Below are 21,191 nucleotides of genomic sequence, written 5' to 3' on the forward strand. Positions count from 1 at the left end.
TTTGTGCTTACGTAGGGCCTTGATGTTGATCTCCTAGCTTAGGGAGTGGGACTATGAGTTTCACGTGGCTACGTGGTTAGTATTTTATTAATGAGATCTAGTTCATGTTGTGCAGATGGATCTTGTACTTGTACCTTTCACATTTGTTGCTTTGAGACTTCATTTTGTAATTGTCATCATGATGATTGTACTCATGCATATTTATTGATGTAATTCTCCTAGAAGGATGATGATGTACATATTGATGCAATTATATTTAAAAACAATGTAATGAGTAGTTCTAAGTGAAAGAAAAAATGGAAATGTAAATATTGTAAATATGAATAGTGAAAAAAATTATTTATTTAAGTAGTAATTATTAAATAAGAGATGCATGCATTGCTAATTGGTAGGAATGTTAAGAAAATGTAAATAGTGGACCTAGGAGAAAGAATGCATAATAATGTTTAAATGATCATGTTGAATGATTGGTAAGTGAAAGGAGTTAGTTCAAAATTAACTATCTTTATAATTAAAGAATAATTGTAATGGAAGGATTCTTAAAGTATGTTCATATAGTTAGATACCTAAGTGAAAGGTTATAATCAATAATCCAATTAGAAGATGAGTATTATGGAAATGATTTCATGATAATTTTGGTTAGTTAATAATTTATTGTAGCAGAAAAACATTCTATGACTACAACATTTTCCTATCAAGGTGTTACAATGCCTTTATTCTTTTTTAATCTACGATGTGTTTTAAAAAACATTCTATGACTACAATGCAATTTTGGACTATAGTGCAAATATGTTGGTCCTTTAAGGTACATTTGAATCCTCTAGATGTATTGGAGACCTAAATGCATGCTCTCATCTTGTTCTAAATTATTGTTTAATTTCATTAATCATGGGACCTTTCTTAAATGTTTGGAGAAAACCTTCTAAATTGATTTTGTTCCTCATGGTTTGTTTTGTATCCTATCACCCATTCTTGCAAATAATGTTGTACATTTTATAATCTCTTTCATGTTTGGATGTGTTCCTTAGTTTGAAATTAGCTAGTCAATTATTCAATTGTTGAGGCCTTGTACCTCCCCATGTACCTACCTTTTATGCATGTATTCCCAAGCATTGGATGCCAATGCATGCCATCAAGTGAAATGTGTTATAAAGTAAGTGTTACTCTCATCCTATTCAATGCATTTGTAAGATAGTTTTGTGGACTTACGTTTGATGTTTGTGGTAGAGGATGCTTTTCCCTCTTGTATGTTATCTATAAGGACTTGACCCACAATATGTGATGTCTTCTACTCATGTCACTGTGCGTAATGCATTGAAGTTTGTATTTTGTGGACCAGTGTGTTATGCCATGATATCTTATACATGTGATGTTTGCAATGCAACATGATAATGTCACACTTGTAATGCGACATGGGAATGTCACACTTACAATGCAACATGGGAATGAGAATGTTGCACTTGTGATGCAAAAAAAACATTCCTCCATTTTCTACCATGATATTCTATTCCAAATCCACACAAGCCAAACCAAACCTAGAAAAATGAAATCATCAAAGTATCTTGCAATAGTAGAAAGGAAAGAACTGCAACACTAACAAATAGTCACAAAATAGAAGCAATTGACCAATGCTTCAAGTTTTTATCACAAAAAGATAACAATAAAATATTCAAGGTTGAGTCCTTATCATCATATTTGCACTCAACTTCATTTTGGTAAAACCCTAACCTTCATTAGCTAACTCCTAGCCAATAAAAGAAATGTTACCATTATTTCATTAATCCCCATTAAAAACTGATCATAATACATCTCTTGTGATCATAATTACACATTATATATCAACGACTATAATAGTGACAAGTTGATAACAACATTATAACTGTGAAAGATAAACATTTTGTAACAATGGCTACTGAATTTTATAAGATCCAATACTCAATTGTACCAATATCTTATTATCCACTGGCTCCTTGCAATGGGAAGTTCTTTGGAAGAGGTACAAGGCAAACCCAAGAATAGAATGAATGAATGAGCAAGCTTTGGAGCAAGTGGAGCTTGCATTCGAGTGAGGAGCAACACTTGGGCAGATAAGGAAACAACTTTGTGTCAAAGTCTAAGGCATGTCAAAAATGACAAACGTGCAGGCACCCGCACCATTTGAGAAACTGGTGGATTTGGTGTACCCCAATATTTTATCCCTTCTTTCACCACATCTAAAACAAAATATCATTGGAAAAAATGAGCCAGTTAAACGAAGACAAATTAGACCGGCTTATCTGATGGGTATATCTTCAAGGTCTGCCGATAAAAGTGTGGATAGAGCGTGGCAGCTCTGACCAATCAGAGTGTTTGGGCTATTTTCATTTGTGTCACATTTTGACGAACACTTGGTGTCCATTCGGATCCCCTGTGACAGCCATGGCTGCAACTTCGAGTTTGACCTCCGCATTTGCAGGCACCACCGAATTTGCCTTTGCAGGCCATGGCCAGTTGTTGAAGCACAGATTGAACAGAAAAGGAGAGAATGCTTGTGTCAATCCAAGGGCTGCAAGTGCCAAGCCTCAGCCAGACGATCCCCAATTTCAACCGGGGCCACCATTCAATCTTAGCACCTCCAAGGCCGCTAGCCTTGCCGCTCTGGAGCAGCTCAAGACCTCTTCCGGGGACAGTAAGCATCGATTTCCCTTCTTCCAAAGTCCAATTTTTCACGCTTCTCAATAAATGTGCTTTGTAATATTGAAAATTGAATTGCCTGTTTTTCAAACCACAACCTGCACCCTCCTTTTGATGGAAATTTCTTCATGCAGGGATTCCCTTCAACATCTCCTTCTCTCTGAATTTGTGAAATGTCTGAGACAGTGAAAATGGAATATGACAACTGAGTGCCAAGTTGTTGTTTGACTTGATTAGTATTGTTCGTCCTATTTTGCAAATTTGCGAGCGTCTTTAAGAAACCCTCTTGAAGTGAAACTGTCCGCTTTTTAGGGCTAGGTGATTCCTTCGACATTTACTTAGAATGCTGGATCCCCTGGCCTCTAATTACAAGCGTGCACTCCCTGCTACAGAGTTTCTCCACAGTTTAGCATTGAACTTGGCCATCCTTATAAGGGCGGGTGTGTGTTTAATCTCTGAGCCTAGCCAGCTCGCGATCATCAAAATAAACAAATTCAACACAACAGTCATATCAAGGTGGTACTGGTTATTTTCGCTTTAATTTCGACAAGTCTTAATACCCTGAAGATAAAATATAGAAATGTTCATACCCTAAGGCTTGAAGGATAGTCTTAGAGTTTAAACTGCCGTAGCTTCTCTGGAAGCAGCATGCTCCCGACGATGTAGAGACACCAGAGAGGGAAGGTTTGTCAAGGTTAGGGATTTTAGGAAAATTCAGAAATTGGGAATTATTTAAAAATGTGTTCGTCACTAAAAGAAAAATTAATTTGACACAATTCAGTAACGACATATGATTAGAATAAAACTACAGGAAGCCAAATCTGCAATTCCATTGACCCATATGAAGGAACATGAACATATTTTTATCCTCTATATGTAAAAAATTGTCGGAGGTGTGTTTAGTAGGGACAAAACCTCAGTGAGGTACAGCCAAATATTGAATCTATGCCAAACACTAGTATTTGTTGAAGGTCACCCACTTTCGGACTCTTAATTGATCTCGAAGTTTCCTTTTAGCCAATTTGTTTTCTTTGTTTCAGGCTCTTCTCGAATCCTGATATTATTTAAAATCCTACATGATGAATTGAGGTTTCTTTTGATGATCTGGAATGCATCTACATATGTGGTGGGTATGGGGATTTCGCCCGACCATCCTAATTTTTGAAAAAATATCAGGGGCATTTTAGAAACTTAGGGATGTCTGAAAAAACAAAAGAGGCAGCCATCTTCAGGACAGGTGGGGGTGTCAGGAATAGTTGGTTATTCTTATTAAAAAAAGGTAATTTTTGGAAAACTACGAGAGATAATATCATATTTTGGAAATTTGGGGATGTCCCAAAAAACTTAAGGTTGGAATGTCTATGACGTTTTTCAGCTGTTCCAGGGATGGCCAATCCTGGCCATCCTATATTATTGTTATTAGTTTTTAAATACAAGAGATTTGGAAAACCTAGATATATCTCAAAATAAGAGGATGGCAAGCTATTCCCAGAATGTCTTTACATCTTTGGCCACATTTGGTGTATGTGAGGTAATTGTCATCAACTTTATAATCAATGTTGGATAATCAAAACTGATTTCACATGCCAATAACTCTCATATAGCATCTAGTCCTAAATGACTTTTTTTGTTTTTCTATTTTCATATTGTAATAAAACGTAAAATTTATAGTGTTTGAATATTCTGTTGTAATTTATATGCTATTTTTCAGACACATACTTATTGACATTGAATTATGAAAATAATTGAATTTTAACATTTATTAATCAATTTGATTCTCCTAGAAACTTTCAGTTGAACAAAATATTATGTACTAAAGATCTATATCCTATTATCCTATAATGCATATAAGACACAGTTTTAACATTTGTTAATTTATTTCACTCTCATAAGAACTTTCATTCAACAAAAATATTATGTATTAAAGATCTATAGCCTATAATGCATATAAAAAACACTTTATCAATATTAATGTATAAATATTAAATTTTTGTTTTTATAAATATTAAAATTTTTCAAATTTTATCTTCTGCCCCCTCCCATAGACGAAAATGATCCAAAAAATGCCGTCTACTTGTCTTCCCGACTCCTATCATTCCTGTCCGGAAACTTTGATGAAGTTAATAGTAACTATTATACGAGTATGCTGTCTCCCTTTTCCTCATACAGGTTTTTTTTCAAACTTTTGCACATATTCTTTCCTAGCCTCTGAAATTCAGATAATATCCTCTCTTTGGAACTTTTCCTTCCTTCTGGTAGGCATCTTTTGTCTGGCCAAGCTTTACTGCTGCTAATTCTAAGTAGTCTCAGGTTTCAGATTGCCATTGCTGGGAATATATTAATTCTCACTATAATCTAGTCATGTAGGTCATGTGTTTTCTTCCAACGGCAAGCTGAGTGTAAATAAAGAAAAGAATTTCTGAATTACCTGCGTTATTTATATAGTGTTCTATAAGTTCTTGGTGGATAGAATGTTAAAATTAAAAGCATGGGATTCCATGCACCTTTTTCTCTGTGCAGGGTACACAAAGGAGAGAAGTAGCCTTCTAGCAATAGGGCTGAGCGTCCATACAGCACCTGTAGAAATGCGTGAAAAGCTGGCTATCCCTGAAGCAGAATGGCCACGTGCAATTGAGGAGCTCTGTACGTTGAATCATATTGAAGAGGCAGCAGTACTCAGCACATGCAATAGGATGGAAATTTATGTTGTAGCATTGTCTTGGCATAGGGGAATTCGAGAAGTGACCGAATGGATGTCCAAGGTATTTTACGTTTCTTGATAAATTTGTAGTGTTTAATGCTTTAATTTACCAACTTAATTTTTTTAGTCTACTTGTGGGATTTCAAATCGCAGATGCTCTTTTGCAGGAGGAAACTTTAAATCGTCCTATTAGGTGTCTGTGTTAGCATATTTTTCATGTTTGTACATGTTTCAATTTTGGACGTATAGATTTTCCATAACAGAAGTTGCCACTTCCAAAAAGTTATTTGCATGATTAAGATTTCCAATTTTTTGCTTCTGCGATCTGATCACCCAAGTTTCATTTTTCTGAAGTAGCCAACGTTTAAATTTTAGATCTTAATGTTAACTTGATTTGCAGGCAAGTGGGATACCTCTTGGAGATCTTCGGCAGCATCTGTTCATGTTGCGAGATCATGATGCATCACAACACTTATTCCAAGTTTCGTCTGGTCTTGACTCACTGGTGCTTGGGGAAGGTCAAATCCTTGCACAAGTGAAGCAAGTGCACAAGGTAGGTCAAGGAGTGGTGGGGTTTGGGAGAAATATTGGTGGTCTCTTCAAGCATGCAATCACAGCAGGAAAGCGAGTCCGATCAGAAACCAGTATTGCTGCAGGTGCTGTATCAGTGAGTTCTGCTGCTGTCGAGCTTGCAATTATGAAGCTACCAAAGGATGGCATTCTTTCTGCTAGAATGTTAGTCATTGGGGCAGGCAAGATGGGGAAGCTTGTGATAAAGCATTTGATTGCAAAAGGGTGCAAGAGAGTTGTTGTAGTGAACAGATCTGAGGAAAGAGTTTCGCTTTTACAGGACGAATTAAGTGGGGCAGAACTTATCTATCAGCCACTTACTGAGATGCTTAGTAATGCTGCTGAGGCAGATGTGGTGTTCACAAGTACAGCATCGGAAACACCATTGTTTTTGAAGGAACATGTTGAAAATCTTCCTCCCGTGGCTGGACAGGTGGGAGGGACTAGACTTTTCATAGATATTTCTGTACCTAGGAATGTGGGTACATGTGTTTCGGAAGTCAATTTGGCCCGAGTGTATAATGTCGATGACCTCAAAGAAGTTGTCGAAGCAAACAAAGAGGTGAGGCAGAAGAAGGCTTTGGAAGCTCAAATGATTATTGATGAGGAATTGAGACAGTTCGATGCATGGAGAGATTCTTTGGAGACGGTACCTACTATAAAGAAGTTGAGAGCATATGCTGAGAGGATAAGGATGGCAGAGCTAGAAAAATGCTTATCGAAATTGGGAGATGATGTATCTAAGAAAAACAGGAAGCTTGTGGATGACCTAAGCAGGGGCATTGTCAACAAATTGCTTCATGGGCCTATGCAGCATCTAAGGTGTGATGGGAGTGATAGCCGAACATTGAGTGAAACTCTGGAAAATATGCACGCTCTTGAGCGAATGTTTAACCTTGAAACAGAAATCTCTGTATTGGAGCAGAAAATCAGGGCTAAGGTCGAACAAACACAGAAATAACTACTTAATTCTTTTGCATGACTTGATTCTTACAGTTATTCAATGGCAGCGATTTCAGTATTTAATTTGTCCCTCCAAGAATTCGCTATTGAAGTGTACAACAGAGTCATAGGGTTGAAAGCTAATAAGAAGCATGATGCTTCACTGTTTTCTGTCATGCTGCCGATTCTGTTTCAAGCCTTTAGTGGATTGAGAGCAAGCAATTAACAATTGTTGTCGGTGACATCAATTCATTAGATTAATCATACGAAGCCTATGTTTATAAGGACAAGCCTTGTTATTATTGTACTGGATGTCCTATATCTCTAAGAAACACACGCACTATGGTAATAAAATCTATCTATAATCGTTCAGAAATATGCCTTTTAATTAAATTTCGTGTTCATTGCCCGGTAGATGTACATGCTTATTCAAATGTCCTTGCAAATATATTGCAGAGTACTTCAAGTTTGCCCATCGTTATCCAAAATTTCGCATAATGCAGGGGATTGTATTTTCCTGGTATAAGACAAGTTCAAACTTTATTTGATACCTGCCTTGATATTTATGAAGCCCTTTTAACAAGGCAAAGCTAACCAATCTTCCCAGCCAACAATTCTGAATTGAACATTGGGGTGGCCTCAATGTGGCAAAGGTGGCTTTGAGTTCTAGGGAGAGAGACCCTCTGACGCAGGGCTTACAAAAAGAGCGTTTTATTTTGACAAGGGAACAAAGCAAGGTGAATTTATGGAATATATATTGTTAAGAACTGTCAAGAACTCCCGTAGAACAACTATTTCCAGAGGTCTAACTATAATGGCAGCAGGATTGGTATTCATAAATTTTCTTTAATAATTGAAATAACTGTCTAAGATCAGGGAAAGAATCAAAGGGTGCTTTGTTTTCTTGGTAGGTGGCTGCCACGTGAGGTGAATGTTGAGGCTGTGCCAGAGTGCACACAAACAGAGGATGGAACGGCTACGGCTTCTGATGTTGCGATTGATCTTATTGTCTCTTCGATGAACGATACATTAGTCGATGGCCTAAATCATTAATATGGTGAGGAAGCGGGTCTCTAAGCTTAAGGGACGTGTTGTGACAAGTATAGAGCTTGGGATCTTATTTCTTTTCAAATTTATGACGGCAGAGGTATGACTCCTATTTTGTCTGGGTTGTAGGCTTCTGAGAAACATCTCCTCTCCCTCTGCAGGTGGTACTATTGGGTCAGATAACCCCCACATGGGTTCATGTGGTAGGTGTTCATATGTCGGGTCAACCACACGAGTTTTGGGATAAACAAAGTTTCCGTTGGATTGGCAACGCTTTTGGCAACTATGTTTCCGTGGATGAGATCACCAAGGTGAAATCTAGGTTGGTATTTGCCCATTTTTCGTATTAATATAGCCATTTGTTAAACTCTTCCCAATTTTATTATCCTACAATCTGAATTGAGAAAGTGGACACATTACCAGTCTTCTCGAAAAAAAAAAGTAATAAACTGGCTCATGTGGTTTCTGATCGCAAAGCCCCCTCGAGGAGGAGCACCAAAAACTAAATGGTATCTCTACCTCTCGTTTGAGGGCTAATGTGCCTTTAAAAGTAGTGGGTTCTAATTTTGATAGTGACAAACATTCTAAATTGTCAACCAGATAATCAGAGTTGTCTTATGAGGGCATCACTACTAAAATGTAATAACATCATAAGAACAAAGAAATCTAACATGCTAAACCAATATGCAATAGATACCTGAACAAAGTAAATCACATCATCTAATCATATGCCAAACATTATAGCATAAGAATGCATAAAATAATTAACATCATCTAAGCATGATATTCAAGCATTCCAATGAAAGCATAAATCACAAGGAAGCATACTCTAAAACTTCGAATATACCAAGTGAAACATTGAGCACTAGTCACACTAGAATAATAGACCGTCTCTGTAGACCGGTCCCTAGCAGTGGTAAAGGTAGCTATGCCTCCCAACCACGTGGAACCCATAGGTCCACTCCTGCCGTAGTGATGGAGATAATGATCCAACCACAAACATACATAAAGAAAACGTTAATGGCTAACACTCATGCTAGACAGTAATAATGACTGAAACCAGATCATGAGACAATGCAAGTACAACAGGTCCTAGTCAGACACTTAATGTGTAACTATGTAGGGACTCGTTAGAGGGTAGTCGCTTGGCATCGGGTAGCCCAAGCTAAAATATTGTGCGGATTTAGTTTCCTAACGGAAGGCTCTCACACTGTGTCCTCAAACTTAATCAAGTGCTCACATATTTTATTATCTTAAATTTATCACCCAATAATTTATTTAGTTATCACTTGTTTAGAACTTCTTTACGCCATCCCATGCTACCCTACCCTACCCATACTCATCCAACTATGAGTGCCCGTAGGCATGCATATTCTCTACCCAACCCCAAATGAACATACTTATTGAAATACAACCGGGAGCTTGGGCCTCGCAAGTCACTCGACAAATGCATGTGCATGTGCTTGTGTCTGGTGCACCACCATCATGAAGATCATAAAACCAAGGGCTGGATGAGAATACAAGCAAAATAACACTCAACCGAATACAAGCTCAGGAGGATGAATGTGACATGCATCCCAATGCGACATAAAAGTGCAACAATGGTATGACTGACATCCTATGGATAATCCAAGTCCACGACCAACATCATGCCAAAAAAACTCGAGAAAATTGGACGACACACAAATTGAGGTAAAAACCTCAAAACTCAAAAGCTTCGAAATCAAAACCCATTTGGTCTTAGAGCACAAAAGCCACGAAAATTCAATAAAATTCAAGTTCGAACATCGTATGCAAAAACGACCAGCATAATGGTGTGAAACTCCAAACCCTCATCCTGAAAATTAGGAAAATCTTCATACTCGACAAACCGGGCAAAACCAACAATAAAAAATGGAGGGGAACACTAGTTCTCAACCTCCAAACATACAACTACCAGAAACAGAAACAAAAACAAAGTTGAAACACAAAAATAAGAGAGCCCTACGTGACAGCCAAAAGGGCTAAAACGGGAATCAACAAGATAAAATAAATATCTTGCGAAAGCTGCCAAAAGTCGCGGCAAACCAAGGTCTCCCTGAGTTGGATCTAATGAGATTGATCTCACAATGATCCCATGCCTGTAGCTCTCACAACGAACAAAAACACAATCCTCTAGAAGAGGATTTTGGAAAAAGTTCTCAAATTTCAAATTTTGAAAGGTGAAAAGTGAGGAATTAATTTCCTCTTTGGATAATTATCCACTTTTCGAGTGAATAATCAATTAGAGTAAATAACTAGGAAAACTAGTTAAACATTGAATCAACGCAAACAAAAAAAGGCTATTCCAAGTAATTGGAATTCATCTATGGCAAAGCTATCAGAAATTAAAATCAATACAAATAAAGCCCGAAAAACCTTAAACCAAAATCACAGAAAACCTTACTAACTTTTGTGACAAATGCGAATATCTAAATGCACAGACACGTTCACAGGTCTAGTCACATAATGCAAATGAGTCCGAATTTAATCAAATCATTGGAAGGTTTAATTTAAACAATTTAAAAGATATGTCGACCATAGAGGGACAACATTGGTTAAATATGAACAATTGAATCACTAATTCCATGTGCCATTGCCAGGGATATAATTCCTACACACTAAAACACATGATCAAGTGCAATTGCATATAATAACATAGCCGAAGCAATAAGTGCATTAAGTAACCTAATCTATTTATGAAGCCCTTTTAACAAGGCAAAGCTAACCAATCTTCCCAGCCAACAATTCTAGATTAAACATTGGGGTAGCCTCAATATGGCAAAGGTGGCGTTGAGTTCTAGTGAGAGAGACCCTTTGATGCAGGGCTTAAAAATAGAGCAGTGTATTTTGACAAGGGAACAAAGCAAGGTGAATTTGTGGAATATATATTGTTAAGAACTGTCAAGAACTATTGTGGAATAACTATTTCTAGAGGTCTGACTATAATGACAACTGGATTGATATTCATAAATTTTCTTTAATAATTAAAATAATTGTCTAAGATTGAGGAAAGAATCAAAGGGTGCTTTGTTTTCTTGGTAGGTGGCTGCTAGGGGAGGTGAATGTTGAGGTTGTGCCAGAGTGCATACAAACAAAGGATGGAACAACTTTTGATGTTGTGATTGATCTTATTGTCTCTTTGATGAACACTACATTAGTCGATGACCTAAATCATTAATATGGTGAGGAAGTGGGTCTCTCAAAGATGGAAGCTTAAGGGACGTGTTGTGACAAGTATAGAGCTTGGATCTTATTTCTTTTCAAATTTATGACAATAGAGGAATGATTCCTATTTTGTCTGTTCGTAGGCTTATGAGAAACATCTCCTCTCACTCTGCAAGTGGAAGCCAAACTTCAACCCTACTATTAGGTTAAGTAACCCCTACATGGGTTCATGACCTTATGTGTTAGGTGTTCATATGTTAGATCTCCCACTTAAGTTTTGGGATAAACAAAGTTTCCGTTGGATTGGCAACACCTTTGGCAACTATGTTTCCATGGATGAGATCACCAAGGTGAAATCTAGGTTGGTATTTGCCCATTTTTCTTGTTATTATAGCCATGAATTAAACTCTTCCCAATTTGATTATCCTACAATCTAAATTGAGAAAGTGGACACATTGGAATAAGAAAATATTGTCTTCTCAAAAAAAGAGTAATAAATTGGCTCATGTTGGTTTATGATCACAAAGCCCCCTTGAGGCAGAGCACTAAAAACTAAATGGCATCTCTACCTCTCCTTTAACGGCTAATGCACCTTCAGAGGTAGTGGGTTCTAATTTTGATAGTGACAAATATCCCTTCACGGATGGGTTGCTTAAGCTACTAGAAACCCTCGAGAAAGTTGACCAAGGGAAGTATTTAGCTGGTACTTTGGACAAGGCTAGTGCCTTGGAGGAGGGGGAGATGTTGCCTATTTTACCCCAATCGAGGGTTATCCCTGTCCCCAATGGAAAGAAGTGTCGACTCTTCATTCAAACACTACTCACCACTCCACCGACAAGAAAAACCTTCTCATCACCAAGAGCATCTAATAGCACCCTAATAAGTGACGATTGATGGATGATCCGGAAAAAGAAAAGAAAGAATGTTGATGTTGGCACTAACATGAAGGTTGGACAACTGTTGTAGTCATGCCACAAAGCAAAAAGAAGTTAGAAGGAGATTTGCCAATGGCAAGCAAAACGTCGTAGACTTTATAGCTAAGACAAAGAAATGATGTTCCTCTCATGGAATATAGGAGGGTTGAATGACTACCAAAAATAATTTCCTTTTGTTTGTTTGCTGGAATTAACCTGGAATAGGGAAACGAGAGTAGGAAAATTGGAATAAATCTACTCCAATTTTGGCCCAAAATGAGAATAAATCGAATTCCAGGAATTCGATTTATTCTCATTTTGGGCCAAAATTGGAGTAGATTTATTCCAATTTTCCTACTCTCGTTTCCCTATTCCAGGTTAATTCCAGCAAGCAAATGGGCCCTAAAGAATTGTATTATAAAAAAATGGTATTGATATTCTTCTCCTCCAAGAAATTAGGATGACTAAATCCTCCTTTATTATTTGTGTGAGGGTTTGTGGTTGGGACCACACTTTTATATGATTGAAGCCAATGTGCTTCTGGTGGTAAAGCTACCATGTGGAATTCACAAAAGATTGATGGGGTTTTGACCTTCTCCAGTCAGAATATATTGATTACCAAGTTCACTATTGAGGACCATGCTTGGATCATGGTTAATATTTATGCGCCCATTTCATGTACTGACATAAAAAAGGTTTAGAATGAGGTCTCATCTCTTATCCAACAATCCATTACCTCGCATTGGTTCCTTGTTAGCGACTTCAATTGTCCACTCTTCTCCTTGGAAAAGATTTGTGGTCTTGAGGGCTACACTAGTGTGATTTACTTATCAATGTTCATTAATAAAACAAGCCTAATCAACAATGATCTAATAGGATAGTCGATCACTTAGTCAAACCATAGGAAAAGTATGGACCTCATTTAGGTAAGACTTGATAGATTCCTATGCTCTACTAAATGGCATATAAGATTCAACTCCTTTGCTACTGCTCTTCCCTATGTAGCATTTGATCATAATCCACTTTTACAACAATGAAAGAATAGAGTGTAGAAGGGAAATAGCTAGTTTCACTAGAAAAACATATGGAGCACTCACCCTAACTTATGTTGCATTAGAGTGGTGGGACTCACTAGTGCTAGGGATTCCTATGTTTTGCATGCTTCAAAAGTTAAGTATTGTGAGAAGAAATGTGAATAGATGGAATAGGTCCACATTTGGGGACATTTTAAAACTAAATAAATAAATTCATATGAAGCTGACTTCTATTCAGGAACAAATGACCATGGGTAACCTTTCCATAACAACACATAGAAGATGAGGCTTTAAGATGCAAATGGAAAACTATTCTACATAGTGAGGAAATCTTCTAGAAGTAGAGGTCTAGAGTCTAGGGGTTGAAAGAAGAGGATATAAACTTGGTCTCCTATCATTGTTCAACTTGCACTTGTAAGAAAACGAACACTATCCTTAACCTCATTGGTGAACATAATCAAGTCATAAGTGAGGACGTGAAGTTGGGTCTCTTTGCCTTGATTACTTTTGCAATGCCTTCAAAGATGATAGCTATGTTGTTGATGGTGTTTTACAATCCCAAATATTGGAATGCCTCTTAAGTTTTGTTACTTTGGGTAACAGTGCACAAGTCATGGTCTCGATCACAAAAAAAGAAGTGAGTAATGCTACCTTTTCTACAGGTGCTTTCAAGGCTCGGGGCCTAGATGATTTCCCTTTGGCTTTCTTTTAGGAATTCTAGGATATAGTGGGCTCCAATGTGATTGTTGCTACTCAAATTTCTTTTGAATGGGAAAACTTCTTAAAGAATCAAATTTTTTCTTTACCGCCATGATCCCAAAATCTAAATGCTTCTTTCCTTTCATAAGTTTAGACCAATAAGCCTTATTAATGCAATCATAATTAAACCCATAGTAGACAACGTAATTAGTTGCAATTAAAATGGTTTTGTCCTTGGGAAGCAAATTTTGCATCTTCTACCTATGTTCTTCATCTCCATCTCCACACCACTACAAATCAAACTATGTCACTATTGTTGCAACAAGTATCAGCAACGCTTAAGCCCTCACATCACTATTGCATATGGAAAACTATGTTGCACCTATCATGACATCTTGTCTCTCCCCAAACTATCTTAGAGCCCTCTCTACAATCCATTGGCTCTGTGTAGAATAGTAAATCATGTCACACTCATTTCTGCACTACTCCAAATGTCTCTTCATCCTACATTGGACATCCTGAGTGAGGTCTCCATGTAAACTCTTACAGAATGTCCAACTCATGCCTCCAATATGTAATATGTCCTGCTTGCCTTTGTTGTATCATCTCCTAATAAAAGACATACAATCTACTACCTGCAATGGTTTTCTGACGAAAACTGTGTAGCTAACTATAAGATGCTCCCATGCCCATACCTAAAGTAGTGTAACCTTGTGTCCCAAACTTTGTGTAACATGACATTGCAACATAATCAAAACATGATGACTCTACACATATTCAATATTCTCTAACAAACTGCTATAAATCATTTCCCCCCATCCTACTAGGAACCTAAGCCCTCTCTTGTCTAGTACTAACACCCATGTCACTAGTCTGCATAATAAGGCAAAATACTCATTGTAATCACTAACCATATCTTTTCGTCTAATCTCGTATTGATGATTGCCTAGGTTTGGCTACTCCATATTGAAATCTCGCAAAGTTCTCTCAACCCACCTCATGGTGCATAGACTAACATACCCCCCCACCCCCCACCTTGAGTTGGTGTAACACCCCACTCAAGAACCCACGAAAAAAAAACTCTAATATGATACAATGTTTACTAAACTATTTAATTTTTTTTTAAACAACATCAAAATACAAGATACATGATACATATATGCATCAACTAAATATTAGTCTATAAGATAAGAGTAAGAATGATAAAGGTACAACTACATCAATGAACATCAAAATTGCCAATCTATGGGGGGGACCCAAATGGTAAGAAGTTGCTACCTTCCGACCTCATGGCAACTTAGTCAAGCACTACTCCCATTGCACAGAGAAGACAATGAAAGATACATACAAATAAACAAATTATAAAAACAATCCTAGGCAAGGAATCTTGATAGCCCAATCTACCTCAAGGGTGGCACAAACTACTTGTAAAGAAAGATAATCAACCCAAACCAACATTGATACCAAAGTCAACAATAGATACCAAGTACAAATAATTATCAAAGCCAAGGAAATACAACCACTGAAAGAATACCAACTTGCAAATCAAATACCAAAAGTCAAAAGCACAGTAACCAACAGATAACCAATTGTTATCAATGAGAGTAAATCGTGAACAATAAATACACCACTAGAGGAAAATACAAAATCTTCAGAGGAGACTCAGGCCACATACTAGGGAGGATCATCACATGGTCAAACTACTTGAGTTACCCTAGACGGTCTCTCTCTTGACCCCATACCCTCAAGTGTTGAGTTCCTCTGGACTGGGCATGCTAGACCTCAGACCCTCAATATGAAACATATAGACCTAGAAATACCCTCTCGTGAAGACAAGGAATACTAGTCATACCTCTTACTAGGTATCATCCCATCCCATCCTTAGCCTATACAAACACTCAAGGCATGGGCGAGGCAATATCTCTAATTTATCTTTTTAATGTTGTCTAAATATTTTAATTACTATGTATCACTTGTTACACAACTTTCGATAGGTTACCCTGGTACTGATCACTTTGGGTCATAGACCCCTATTATGGGCCACTCCCATAGTCATTCACCTAGACAACCTCTCCTAAGTTCATAAAGCACAATTGTGTATCATAACAAGCAACTCAAAAAACCATTGGTTCTCAAAAATCCTAACTATCATAAATGTTCGAAAAAATAAAGCTCATAAACACAATTCCCACTTTGAATCAGAAGGCATATCATGACATCTAGTCAAACAAAACAACATAAAGAAAACTCGAAAGAAATCTCCGGTTTACACCTAGTTTGACCAACTAAAAAACTCACATAAAAACCATCACAAAATGAGTACCATAAAATTTCAAATGGGATGTATGTAAAAACACAAGGTTATCAAACATGTGATTTAATTGAAGTCGTTCTCTAATGTTTACCTTGGCCTTAAGGATGTAATGCTTATAATGTTTTGGAAGTTCTTGAAAGGGATATCTTTCTCATGAATAACTTACTTAAAATGTATAGTAGAGATATTAATCCATAAATAATCAAAATATAATTATGATTTATTAGTATTCATTACTAAAAATACAAAACCAATAACACCATTAAACTTAAATCAACATATTTCTTCTTTTGTATTAACATCAAATAATTTACTACCATTATTATCATTTAAACATAACACTCTTTATATTATCATTTAAAAATAATACTCTTTAAAAAAAATTAATTTAACATATAAATCTTATTTTAAAAAATAATAATAATAAATATTCAAAATTTACTAATATAGAAACCATTAATATAATAAAATTTAATACAAAGTAAAATTTAAATATAATTCTTTTTAAAAATTATTTATAATCTTTTTTTAAGGGTTCAACTGTCTTAAAAGGCAGTGTTGTTGCATTTGGCAGACTATAGTCTGCCTTTGGCAACTGCATGCGACCCTTGGCTAATAGGCATGAGGGTGGGGGGCAGGGTGAGAAGGAGGGCAAGGTAAAATCCCTCCCAAAAAAATAATTTAATTTCTTTTAATATATTTTTTGTTTGTTTTCATTGCAGGTATTGATTTGATCAGTTTCTAGGGAGCATGAGATTTTTGGATTTTATTTTAAAAAATTATAAAGTGATTAAGAAAAATATACTTAAAAAAAAGGAAAATTATAAGCAATTTATAAATTAAAATCACACAATTTTTTTTATCAAACCATAATGGGTATAATTTGTTTTCTTACCAATTTCTATTGTTGAAAAGAATCTAAATAGCAATTTAAAAAGAATATCAAGCAATAAAATCAAACAAATTTTCTTTTTCTAAATCCCATAGTAATATTTTCAAATCCAAACCAATGGGTCATCTTAACAAACAATTGCAAACACCTAGCATGCACAAAGTAGACAAAACTTTTCAAACAAAATTACTACGCCACGTTTCAACCTTATCTTAATCTGATGTTAATAATCTGAAAAATCTTGTGTGAGTTTGAAAATCCAATCCTTCCTAAACTTTCAACAAATCTTTTTCTTCAATTCCAAAGTTGCTCCTCCAAACCTGTGTGTGCCAAACTAGACTACGAATCCTTGGATAAAGAGCCCTAACCCTGTCTAGGGTTTGTGATCTCTAATTTCTAGAAAGCCATAATATAATAATCATATTAATTATTAATCGTTTCATACACATTTGAAGCCCTTTTAAATTAATTTAGTTTTCTTTTCTCACTTTTATTAAATTATGCAAGCACTATTAAAAGCATAATCAATCATTTTAACCAATATCAATAATTATAGCTCATTATTTAAAGGCAACTCTAATTTAATCATTATTAATTAAATAATTACAATAAATTAATATTAAATCTTTAATATTTTAATTCTTTTAATCTAATTTTCTAAATTAGACTTTTTAATTAAATCTTTTAAATTAAAGCATATATTCAAAAAAATTCAATGAATTAAATATCACTTTATTTTAATATTTTCCTCTTTAGATCAAATAATATTTAATAATTTAAATATCATGAGATTAAACCAAGCATCAAAATTAAATCATTTACTAAGTAAAGCACATAAGAATAACACAAGCAAAACTGACCAAAGTCAAAGTCAAAATCAAACAACACACTAAAAAAAAGTCATGGGTTTCAAAAGGGTAAATGGTCAGATATAAATCCTTCTTAGGACAAGTAATTAGGCTATGGCTAGGATTGGATTTGAACATTATCTCTTCATTCTTACCACTAGGTTATTGCGATAGAGCACGCTCATCCTAGTAATTCAGGGAAGTCAATGTTTGATACCTACAACTTGCATTAAAAAAATGAGCATACACACACACATACAAAATAAGCAATGACAAGAAGTGGTGCATCATGTAGATCCCAACTAGCATGTGACTACAACCCTCTTCCTTAACTATATTAGGCACATCAAACATAATACAAAACAAACACGCACACCATACACATGCAAGTATCAAGTAAGTCCCATAAATAATCATGAGTACAAATAACATCAAATTCTAATATAAATAGTTCATATTCCCAAATATATAGTAATAATCATTTAAAGATACATCATAAAACACCATCATGAAAGCAATTGCATTTACTATTTTGGAGTCATTAAAGCATCATCATTACGAAAGTAATCAATCTGGATATAAAATCAAGTCATGAAATAATGCCATATAATTGTAAAATAAAATATGTATGAAACTAGCATGTGCATGAAATAGGCCTAGAAGAGTTGGACAACCATAATAGAAAAGCAAACTATAGGTAGGCATTACATTTGGCTCATTTGGTTGAGGGTTTTGTGGTGGATTTGGTTGAATTGGTGGAGGATTTTGTGGTGGATTGGGAAGAGGGTCTTTTGGAGGATTACATATTACACGGTCAATTTTGCACATTACCTAACAATCAAGCAATACTATTTTTAAAAAACTAATCAAACATAATTTAAAATTGATTGAAAACTTTAAAAAAATTAAAATTTATATAAAATAATTATAAAAAAACTTACTTCTAACAACAGATTTTGATTGGCATTGTTGGGGAGACATAAAGAAATTTGACCAAGAAAATGACACATTATTGTGTGTTCACACTATTGGAAGTAAGAAAGAAGGGAAAAGACAAGTTTGACAACGTGAAAATGAGGAAATGGTTGTGGGTGTTGTGATTTAATATTTTTTAAAATTTCGATCACACTATGTTTTAAATTTCATGAGCCTAAGACTTGCAACATCAAAATCATAGCACAATCACATTATGCTTTAGATGGGGAAATAATAAGTGGCATCTTTTTGGTACCACAACTTTGTGCACTTACCCTAAACTTAAATTTCCAATGTCAAATCTTAAGGAGGCAAACAACTAAGTTGATTTCTTATTAATACGAATGCTACTGTATGATAGTCAAAATAAAAACTTATTTTCTCTTATTAGTGTGACTATCACTTTATGATTGTCCATACTCACTAATTCTAATCAAGAATGAAAAATTCTATTGATATCAATGACTATTAAATAAACACACTCCATCCACCCATCACTCAGCCTCAACAAGAGAAAAAATGAGTGTTGAGTAGAAATATATCATTGAACTAAAACCAAACCAAAAATGGTGACACCATAGATATGGTACTATTGAACTATGCCTTTTCCAAAGTACATAGAAAATATTCGAGAGGAGATAAGGATACATGTAGTGAAAAAATAATGAGTAGATAAACCATAATACCACTAGACATTTTGTGTCTTCATCTTTCTCACACCTTTAGCCTTACTCAAGCAACCTAGGATGAAGTCATCATAAGTCACTTGTTCATCCATGTAAAGAGAATAATTCTTAGTTCTATCCAACTCCATTTTTTTTAATGAAACCTCTAAGCTTAGACTCCCACCCTCATTTTGAAGATTGGATGAGTGTGAACTTGAAACTCTTCTTTAGAAAAGATAATATTTTGGGAAATAGTGGGCATTCTACTTCTAAATAGATCTAGTTCTAATATGATCAATAAGTAAAATTCCATCACTCCCTTCCCATAGTATGGAGTCTATAGTAGTCCTACAAGAGAGGGATTTTCTTATTACTATCCACATCCTCATTAAATACTCAATTTCACCCAAGAAATGGCCAAAAGTGAGAATGGCTTTGATCAATTTCTCAAAATTCTAACCTATGAAAGACATCTATTGGTTTGTATACACTAATTAATTAAATTAGAGTATTCATTTTAAAATTGTAAATACCAACTCGAAACACTACCAAAGGTACAAGTTTTCACAAGTCAAATTTGGTATTAAATAACCAAATTTTAAATTTTAAATCCAATCATTACAAATTTGAAAGCACTAAAATGGCTAAATAAAAAAATTTAGCATAAAAAGTGATATGCTTTATGTCAGAGATCTTATTCAATAGAGTACATATAATTTGTACTCTGCTCAGTCATCAATCAAAACCCTATTGCAAATATGTAAAATAATCGATCATAAAGGAGTAATAGTAAATTGTTATTAATTCTAAGAAATATTTCTTAAGCAATCAAAGTAGAAAACTCTAAGGACTCAGTTCTATGAACTCAAAGCATTAGACAAAAAATTCATTAGTAATAAATGTAAGGACAACAATATATATGTATGTATGTATGTGTATATATGTGCACACACACAAATGAATAAATAACAGTTTTGTAAGACACTAGTGATATAGGAAAGCGGAGGGAATAATAAGGAATTAAAAAAAGAAAAAATATGAGAAGTGACTTCAAGTAGTAGAACCACCAATTTGGCTACCCTTAAATCTTAAACTACTCTTGGATTGGTTATAGATGTTTGATGAACTTCAATTACAACTTTACTTGTAATTTTTTTTAAAGTGACATTTGGACTCGCACATGGTAACATAATCCTACATGATATTTGTACTCACACATGGAGCTGGCTATGTAGCCAATAATGTCCCCCTCCATCTACCCATTCTATGGCATGTATGCATACCCTAATCCATCCTTCACTTATTGTCAAACACTCTTTTCAATAACCTTACCTTTCTCATTAGCTATTGCGAAATGTATCATTTTACATATTGATTAATCCACTAAATTGTTTATATTAATCAACACTGTTCATTAATCAAGTTTGAAAAATATAACATGTTTGAGCACAAATAAGTTTATTAATATATAAGATTAAAAACAAAATTGTTTTATTGTTTTTGAAATAAAAAGAAACCAAAAACAAGGGGGTCAGCCCTTACAACCAAAAATTTGGTAACCAATACATTACCAACACCAGCACATTACCAACAGAGACCAACTAAGGACCTTAAAAAATTAAACTAAAGTTCCACTTAACCATAGTAAAACTTATGCATGTTACCAACCAGCATAATACTATAGTAGTAGTCTAATAAGTCTATCAAACTACAAGAGTTCATCATAAAAAC

General features: G+C 35.2%; 1 protein-coding gene across 1 annotated transcript; it reads left to right on the forward strand.

Moving 5' to 3' along the window:
- Nucleotides 1-2,316: 2,316 nt before the first annotated feature.
- LOC149527819 (glutamyl-tRNA reductase 2-like) lies at nucleotides 2,317-7,262 on the forward strand. Its single transcript, XM_089812071.1, has 3 exons — nucleotides 2,317-2,668; nucleotides 5,194-5,435; nucleotides 5,775-7,262. The coding sequence occupies exons 1-3, from the start codon at nucleotides 2,419-2,421 to the stop codon at nucleotides 6,903-6,905; spliced, it is 1,623 nt and encodes a 540-aa protein (XP_089668197.1). The 5' UTR covers nucleotides 2,317-2,418; the 3' UTR covers nucleotides 6,906-7,262.
- The last annotated feature ends 13,929 nt before the right edge of the window (nucleotides 7,263-21,191 follow it).

Source organism: Cupressus sempervirens, unplaced genomic scaffold, assembly GCF_028749045.1.
Source record: "Cupressus sempervirens isolate cs-2001-9-10 unplaced genomic scaffold, ASM2874904v1 CseChr00s100002_03, whole genome shotgun sequence".
NCBI lineage: Eukaryota > Viridiplantae > Streptophyta > Pinopsida > Cupressales > Cupressaceae > Cupressus > Cupressus sempervirens.